The sequence below is a fragment of the Trachymyrmex cornetzi genome, unplaced genomic scaffold, assembly GCF_001594075.2.
Source record: "Trachymyrmex cornetzi isolate Tcor2-1 unplaced genomic scaffold, Tcor1.1 scaffold226, whole genome shotgun sequence".
In the NCBI taxonomy this organism is placed as follows: domain Eukaryota; kingdom Metazoa; phylum Arthropoda; class Insecta; order Hymenoptera; family Formicidae; genus Trachymyrmex; species Trachymyrmex cornetzi.
Window position 1 is genome coordinate 177,474 of NW_017296912.1, and position 8,753 is coordinate 186,226.

The 8,753-nt window shown below is 35.7% G+C and overlaps 3 protein-coding genes across 7 annotated transcripts; 1 reads left to right on the forward strand and 2 right to left on the reverse strand.

Moving 5' to 3' along the window:
- Nucleotides 1-292: 292 nt before the first annotated feature.
- Nucleotides 293-5,303, reverse strand: LOC108760542 (heterogeneous nuclear ribonucleoprotein U). Of its 4 annotated transcripts, XM_018506564.1 has the most exons (11): nucleotides 5,042-5,303; nucleotides 4,249-4,662; nucleotides 3,785-4,176; nucleotides 3,445-3,607; nucleotides 2,596-3,332; nucleotides 2,389-2,517; nucleotides 1,850-2,018; nucleotides 1,528-1,755; nucleotides 1,206-1,455; nucleotides 824-1,103; nucleotides 293-643 (listed from the first exon to the last, which is right to left on the reverse strand). In XM_018506564.1, the coding sequence occupies exons 1-11, from the start codon at nucleotides 5,172-5,174 to the stop codon at nucleotides 572-574; spliced, it is 2,967 nt and encodes a 988-aa protein (XP_018362066.1). In that variant the 5' UTR covers nucleotides 5,175-5,303; the 3' UTR covers nucleotides 293-571. The 4 variants fall into 4 exon arrangements, with proteins under 4 accessions (XP_018362066.1, XP_018362063.1, XP_018362064.1 ...); XM_018506561.1 differs by having other exon boundaries at nucleotides 3,785-4,662; XM_018506562.1 differs by having other exon boundaries at nucleotides 563-643; nucleotides 767-1,103; nucleotides 3,785-4,662.
- Nucleotides 5,304-6,127: 824 nt separating this feature from the next.
- On the forward strand, nucleotides 6,128-7,557 carry LOC108760533 (REM2- and Rab-like small GTPase 1). Of its 2 annotated transcripts, XM_018506549.1 has the most exons (5): nucleotides 6,128-6,198; nucleotides 6,285-6,396; nucleotides 6,487-6,752; nucleotides 6,841-6,977; nucleotides 7,050-7,257. In XM_018506549.1, the coding sequence occupies exons 2-5, from the start codon at nucleotides 6,300-6,302 to the stop codon at nucleotides 7,255-7,257; spliced, it is 708 nt and encodes a 235-aa protein (XP_018362051.1). In that variant the 5' UTR covers nucleotides 6,128-6,198; nucleotides 6,285-6,299. The 2 variants fall into 2 exon arrangements, with proteins under 2 accessions (XP_018362051.1, XP_018362052.1); XM_018506550.1 differs by lacking the exon at nucleotides 6,128-6,198 and having other exon boundaries at nucleotides 6,300-6,396; nucleotides 7,050-7,557.
- A 12-nt stretch (nucleotides 7,558-7,569) lies between these two features.
- Nucleotides 7,570-8,401, reverse strand: PolZ2 (DNA polymerase zeta subunit 2). Its single transcript, XM_018506551.1, has 3 exons — nucleotides 8,346-8,401; nucleotides 7,951-8,248; nucleotides 7,570-7,870 (listed from the first exon to the last, which is right to left on the reverse strand). The coding sequence occupies exons 1-3, from the start codon at nucleotides 8,362-8,364 to the stop codon at nucleotides 7,570-7,572; spliced, it is 618 nt and encodes a 205-aa protein (XP_018362053.1). The 5' UTR covers nucleotides 8,365-8,401.
- Nucleotides 8,402-8,753: the final 352 nt, after the last annotated feature.

Consider the following 8,753-nt stretch of genomic DNA (forward strand, 5'->3'; position numbering starts at 1 on the left):
GCTTTTGAGATTGCTATCTTTTCTTTTCAACTTTTAATACTACTTGCGTGGTTTTTTTTGTACCCATACGTAGTACTCTTCCTCTTACCTTTTTTTCTTAGTTTTTAAACATGCGATAAAAAGTTATATTCTTTCTCGCAAATATTACATTATCGTTAATGCACTTATATTATTAGACCTGTGTTTCCGGTAAGAGAATCGCGAAATTTATTAATATCAATTATATTTCAAAATTGATTTTCTCACATGTGTACTTGTTGCAATGCAAATTACAAATTTATTCTTGTAATGCTTGTAATGTCCTTATGCACGAGATGAAAAAATCGTGCGAATCATTGTCGAAATTAAAACAACGTAATGCTGCCTGTATCCGCTGTTATGTCGATGTGACATTCTATATGTATATCATTGCAAAAAATTCAAACGCTTGGCAAACACATACATATACTGTGATGTATATAACGTGTGTGGTATAAATTCTTCCTTCTACTTATGTGAATGAGAGACTGTTACATGATGGTTGCTGTCGCAGTACTTAGTACGGGCGTGCTCGTCCTCGCGCAAAAGTCTGTTATCCCTGTGAGTAACTATATCCTGCGCCTGTATTGGTAGAAGTCGTTGCAACCATTTCGCTTGTAATCTCCTGCGAATGTATACGTGTGCAAAATTCATATGCAATTATATGAATAAACGATTCTAGCAACAAATTGGTTAAATTGAAAATTGAAACTTTCGATTTACAAAAGTAGCGTTCTATTATCTGTACCTTACATTTATTTTCCGTTGTTGTAACATTTACAGTGGTGGATTATTGTTTGCTTACAGCCTGGCCGCCAGCTGCGGTAGTCTGCCCACTCTGTTGTTGTTGACCCCAATACTGGTTGTTGTAATACTGTTGATTCCAGCTATTCCAATTACCGTTGCCGTATCCATGTTGATTGTATCCCGTCTGACTGTATGTGCCTTGGCTATATCCCTTCCAACCACCTCCCCATTGTTGTTGTCCCCAATTACTTTGTTGGTTCCAATTTCCTGTAGGTTGGCTACTTGACCAATTATCCTGTTGACCCCAACTGGACTGTTGCGACCCTTGATAATTCCCACTGAAATATAAGAACATACAACATTATGTTTTTATTACAAATCATTTATTGGATCACTCATTCAGTTATAAACAAAATTTTGGATTTAAAAAAATAAGTTACCTCATAGAACCCCAACCACCTTGCCTAGGCGCAACAGATCGATTTCTGTCATTTCCTGATCTCCTATCAACTCCACCCATTCTTCTGTCTGATCGTGCCATTGCAGGTCCGCCTCGTCCTCGTAGTCTCCATGGAACAGGAGGTCCGTAACCACCAGTGTGTCTCATATAACCACCTCTTTGCGGTCTCTCTCCTCTCCAACCTCCCATATTGGAGCCACGCCAGGAAGGATTGCGACCTCTATCTTGATCTTATCCATAAGCATGCAATATAGTATTATGCAACGTATAATGAATAATAATAATAATAATAAAATACTCACAATTATTTCTTCGATCTCGAGAATCTCGGCTGTTTCGAGAATCACGCGTTTCTTTGATACTCTCAGTCTTGTCAAGACGCGGTTGTTTTGTCGGTGGTTGTTGACTGAATCCAGCGTCTTTGCCTTCCTTGTTATATTTCTCAACGAGTTTCTTAGCTTCTTTCTCACCAAGACCGGCCCACTCCACTGCATCGAAAAATTCTCCCACCGAAGGTGCAGTGAAATTTGCTATATGTACATTCGCGAATTACACATATCATTACTTGAATAATTTATTCTTAATTACAATCATACGTATTACAAGTATAGCGACAATGAATACCTTTCATTTCCGTAAGATTGGACACTAAAGAATTTCCCTCGATTGTATTGTGCATTAACAAACGTTGATTGTACTCTTCATCTGTTGGTATAACAACGATCGCTTTCCGTTGATAGCCACAAAAATTTCGCATTTTACGCCTTTGTACAGAGGAATATATGTTGCTCTTCTGCATATACATTACAAGATTGTTTCAAAAACAATGTTTATATTTCACAATTTAATTATTTAATATAATATATTATAGGACCGTGTATGTGATAACCTAAACTATAGAAATCAAAGCCTTAAACGGTCTAGCTGGATCTTAATGCTTGTATGATTCTTATGTGAATTTATATACTACGTATGTAGAACAAATTTTTGATGCTTATTCGCATCTTCGGAATGATCTTAATAATGATGAATAACATATTAAAATCTGTAAATAATTAATTCTTATTGCGAAAAATATTACCTCGGCCGGGAGTCGAACCCGAATTTCTTGCATACCGTGCGAGTTTAATTATTTAAATACTTATGTTCTTTCACACACATACCTGGTCTAATATATAGTTACGTCTTCTACCATTTGCTACATTGATCAGTTGATCGAGTGCGCGATTGCATCTGTCGATAATAATTTCTCGCTGACAGATGTTTTGCTCTTTATCTGACAGAGCAACGTCCTGAATAGAAGGGAAACATTGCATTCAGAACAAACACAATCAAACTTGATAATTTTTTATAATTTTATGGATACATACCCCAGTTTTCTCAACCAATTTATGGACTGCTAAAATATTGTATAGTTTATCTGGATGGTCGGCCGCGTGCTTTCTTGCCCAGGTAGTTTTTCCCGCCGCGGGTAAACCGCACATCATTATCACCTCGCAATCTGCCTTTCCATTTGGCCTACGTGGACCCACAATTCTGTCCTTGGATTCGATATTACCCACTAAAATATAGCCTGGGATTTGTTCGCACCAGGCCTCCTCTTGGCCAAAATTGCAGACAAACGTACAGTTTTTACTCAGAATGTGTGGAAACAATGGTCTATCACCAAGTTCCTCTTTGCAGATACTAAATGCAGATCCAACATTTTTACCATTTACCGTGTAAAACAATTCTATAGTGCTCTCAGGTGTCATATCAAGATAACATCCGACAACGTCGTCTTTGCCGAATGGAGAACCGTAATCTGTGAACTTCTTGTCAGTACCCTGTTTTCCAGCACTTGTATACGCATAACTTAATTTTTCCTCGCCAAGCTGCATGGATGTAGAGGGTACTGACCAACCAATTCTAAGCATATGCGATTGTTTCTTGTCTTTTGTGATAGTAGGATAGTGTTGTACAATTCTGGCTTCATAATAGACTTTTCCATTTGAAACACCATGAGACGCTCTTGCACCAGCCCACATATCACAGAGATCACCATCATGCATAGGTGTACCAGAGAGAAATCCATCTTTATTAATAACTAAATTCAAATCTGAATCGTCTAAGAATAAAAAAGTATTTACAATATCACATATATATATATATATATATATATATATTAAAAAAGAATTACTAATCTCAAAAAATACACAAGATTTAATTAAAAAACTTACACCATGATAAAATTACAGTTGACTCGTCAAGATCTGGTTCATCCTCTGATTTCTGTGGCACAGGAGATAGTTGACGGACTTCTGCTGGGCTAGGGGATCTTTTTCTTTTCCTGTCATTGCATTCCATTTGATTTGATTCTCCTGCATCTAATGTTGCTTTTTGCTGTAAAAAAAATAGTTTTCAGCTATTTTTATATAGTTCTTTCACACAAATAAAAATAAAAATGTATGATTAAAAATAATATTAAATTTTACAGAGGCAATTCTTACATATTGTTGCAAATTACTTGTGCTATTTATAACGAAACATATAGAGTACAGAAGCATATAGATTATATACCTGTTTATCTTGTGAGATGTTAATAGTATCAATTTTTTCATCTAAAATTTTTACATTAGCTGAAATGTCCATTTTTTTATCTTGCACTGTATAATCGTCATGAATAGTCTTTTCTTCATGCTTTATTTCACATGTTTTATCTGCCTGATCAGGTATCACATGTGTTGGCTGTTCAACTTCCGGAATGTCTATATTATCCTTAATGTTAGATCTATCTTCTTTACGTTCAACATGTTCTTTCTCAATTGAAATTTTATCTTCATCTTTAATCTCTGTCTTTTCTTCCAGTTTTATAATATCCTTTGTTTCTTCAGCTAGCTGTTGAACTTTACCAACTTCATCTATACTAGATCCCTTTGCTTCATGAGCTTCTTGAGTTATAGAAAATTGATCTACACAGGCAATTGTACTAGGTTTGTCAGACGGTTCTGTCACAGGTACTTGAAAAATATTTGCTCGATTACCTTCTAAAATATTAACATGTTTTGCCTCTTCCTCCTCATATTTATCAGATGAATGAATTTTGTTCTGAAGGATATTTGACACATCATCTTCTTGCTCTTCTCTATACTTTTCAGGAGACAATTTTGACATTTCCTGTTGTTGGGTTATGGCTTCTTCATTCATTGTTGGTGCCTCGTATGCTTTCTCACCATACTGAGATTTGTTCGGAGTAGATTGTTTTGAAGAATTTGAAGTGGTAGATGCTCTCGATGCGTTTCTCGTGGAAATTTTTGTTGGAGTTGTCACTGAGGAGCTCCTAGATGCTCTATTAGGCGTCCGTGGTGATTGCGACGATCGAGTAGCTTCTACGACTCTCTCTTGTGTCTCTTTCAAAGCAGTATCGTCAATATTCTCTGTTTGCAAATCTGAACCACCTACAAAATAAATTAAAATATATTTTATAATTTTTTGTACCACCTTGTTAGATAGGATATTTGACAAAAATAAACCTAAAGCTAAAAAATTAAATTTTAAACATTAACACAATAAACAAACAAAAGATACGACACCATATCACATGACATCTCAATGTAACGTGTAAATAAGGGAACATAATTGGAGCACATTAGTCAATTTCATAATCAGCTACATCTTATAACGTTACATGGTGTATAGTAGTCACGATGGTGATGATGATTATCAGGATCCCATTGTAATACATGATAATAGTATAGCATGAGAAATTAGTAGAGTAATTGAAATAAGAGCAAGTACAAGGGAAGTACTTGATGATGCACACCAAGTACAACTTACACTCCTGTGCTTCTTCCTCCAAAGCCTTGCGTAGCCGCTCGACGAGCACTGGCTTGTTGCCCTTGGTGTCGAGGCCGCGCTCGCTCAGTGCGGCTCGCAACTCCACCACTTTCAATTTCGACGGATCCATCATGCACACGCGATAGGCCCCGTTAATCAGACAAGTAAATTCATGCACACCTTACGTCTGACGCGTAGGAGAAAATTGGAGAAAATATTCACGAAAGACCCATATACACGCGCCACTGACCCGCGCTGGATACACAATATGGCGGAACAGTCACAAACAGTTGGTTACGTAGCGCGCGCTCTAATTATTGGCTGGCCGCACGGCCGTGTCCGAACCGACGCCGGCTACACGGCCAATCGCGCACGCTGTTTCAACCGCGATAAACTGCGGCGTGTCCGGCGATTGGTTCACTCCAAGGCGGGACGCGCGACCATTCGCCTGGTACATCCATGCATACACACATCGCTTCTTCTCTGTCAGTTATTAAAGGCATATCTACCAATGCCTACATGTACATACATACATACACACCAAAGCCATAGAGAATGGACTGCGCGATCCGTGTGTCAAAATGGTCGATAGGGATGAGAGAGAGAGAGAGAGAGAGGGACCGTGGCAGACGGGCATTTCTATCTCTTTCCATTCAATGGTATAATGGGAGAAAGAATGAGAGGGGGATTGGCCGTCTCCCATGGACCTCCCTCTCATTGCGTCGACCACATTTGATACATTACTTAAGTACGGATCACGCAGTACATTCTCTATGCCTTTGATACACACATATGTATACATGCCTTATTACTAACCGCTATTTTTAATGGAAATTTTAGAAAATGATTAAATCACCACATAAAGAAGATTCGCGTTATTATGACGCGTTACTTAATATGACGTTTATTGTAATAATTGCAATAACGGTAGCTTAATAATGTCACGACTAAAAAATTTAAATTACATACTTTCAGCCAATGAGAAACACTTTTTTTTATGCGCGACGCTCAACGTATAGTTCTAATTGGCTGTTGTATTTAGTGCCGTTTTCATGAAAGATCGGTACTCGACGCTGGTGTACGTGATCGATAATGCATACGGATATTTATCATATCATCGATTGAGTGATTAAATTTTTAAACTCCCGCAATGCAAAGTAATTATGTTCTATACAAAGTTGTATGGAATTTTGCATTCTGTTATAATGCATTTAAATATACTTTATCGCATTTTATTCCGTAGTGAAACCAAAGAAGCATGAATGCGATTAATATGAACTGGTTAACTTCAGCAGAAGGAGAATCTTTAATCCATCATTTCTACGTAAATTCTTCTAAAAAAAGGAGATTTTATGGTGCTCTGTCTGTTTGTGTAATCTATTATATAATATATGTACACAGATATTAATTTTCTTCCCATTTTACTATTTTCATACATTTTACAGGTATTCTGGAGAAGCCATCGTTGCCTTCTTCCATCGAGGAAGTCACTTACAAGATCTTTATGATAGGTAGGTCTGGCGTTGGAAAGACTTCAGTAATAGCAAGACTCGCAGGTATCCTCGACTCTAACAGTTATACCGAAACCAATGGAATAAGGAAAACAAATATTTACTGGCCTGTAAAAATTTGGGATAAAGTCGTTCTGTTTAAACTGCAATTTTGGGATACCTCGGAAAATAGTATAAAAAAGTACAATCACATTTTGCCAGTATGTGTATAAATTCTTTGATAATTATGTTCAATTAATTAAACAGATATTAATTAGACAATACATATATATCTTTTTTCACTTGCAGGTATGCAAAGATAAAGTTGATGCGATATGTTCTGTGTTTTCCTTTGACGATGCAGCAAGCTTCAATGACATTCCATACTTGATGAATACAATGATCAATATAAAAGGAAAACCAGCAAACGTAGTCATTGGCACAAAGTAGTACTATTATTTGATAATCGTATTACAAAATGGAAAGGATTCAGATAATCCTGATCTGACTTTTTACAGGTTCAAACCTTGGTCAAGCTCTATGATAGATGAAACACAAATTAAAGAATTCGAGGACAAGTGGAAAGTTAAAGTGATCAAGATTGATGCCAGCAAATTGTCAGTAAGATCTGAAATATTTGATTGCTCGTATCAATTGAATGCCATTTGTAACATCTTGTGGAATAGAGATAAAGAATTTATATCTAAACTAATGGGACAAGTTTAATAAGTACGATCAGATGTATTTTTTCTATAATTTGTATAAAATAAAAGTACAAAAAAAGGATATAAATCAATCATGTAAACAATGATAAACGATTTATTAAGACTATATATGTGAATACACGATAAGTAAGAGTTTAAAGCCTAAACAAAGCTAGATCTTAGATGCTTAAATCATTTCTGTATGAATTTATATACCAAATATGTTGTAATTTAAACTGCTTGCTGAATTAGTTTATCGGACTTATAAACGCAATTAAACTATTACGATAATATCATGAATTAATTTTATCAATCGTACAAATTTATTTAAATCTTACATTTTGTTTGTTGTATCCTCAATCACATAGAGTTGCAAGTTTAAACAATCTGTTTTGATGTCCTTTAATGGCAATAGATTTTTATTGATCATTTCTACTGCATCATCTTTAATAATCCATGGAAAATCTTCACATTTTGGATTTTCGCTCAGAGTAATATGTGCAGTTTCATATGTTTGAATTTCAATAGAAAAAGTTGAATTGTCTGGAATAGCTCTTAAGTATGTATCACACATTGATAATTTTAAGCAAACTGTTTTTAGTGCTTCTTCTGTTTTTAAATAATATGGATCTCTCCTTAAAATAGAAAAGAATAATTAATAATTAATTAGTAATATATAAAAATTAGATAATATATTAGTTGTTGTTCTACATACTCTATAAACTCTGCCCGTAGTTTAACCATATCAAAGACAAATTTTTCTATTGGTGACTTGTTCTTGTTGTAGAAGGTAAGATTGATGGCTTTAATACTGTTTTCATCTTCCTTTATCAATTCTCTGATTGCATTCAAAACATTTGATAAATATTCATTCAATTCTGGATGTTCTGATACATATATCGTAATTCCGTATATCTTTTTCTTAACAAAAATTTCCTTGGGATAGATTTTGCGGAAAAATAATATGTGATTAAACGCTACTTCCAAAAATTCCAAGAGAATGTCAACGCCAACTGCAAGTAAATTTTATTTATTTCCATGAAACTGCACATATTAACTACTGTAGATAAGTTACATGGTATAAAAATAAGTTTGCTTGTGAAACTCTACCTATCTTGTCTTGAGACATTTTATGACATTGAAAATAATTGTCATGCTGTTTTTTAAAAAAATTTATATGTATATGTATATATACAGTAAATATATATTCTCCACTCTTATTGGTACCTTTCCACTGAGCGCGTCACGCGTCCATCGCATCACAACGTGACGCGAAAGAGAGAAAGAGAGGGGTTGTGTATATACATATATAAACTTCACTCTTTCTCTCTTTCGCATCGCGTCGTGACGCGATGGTCGACGCGACGCGTGACGCGCTCAGTGGAAACGTACCATATATCTCTCTCTTGACCGTCTCACACTTTGACTATATACCTCTGGACTGCTAGTTACCCCCACTTTTCCTACCTTTTCCATAAGATAGAAAGAGAGGACCGTGTATCCAAGATCTCAGAGCCA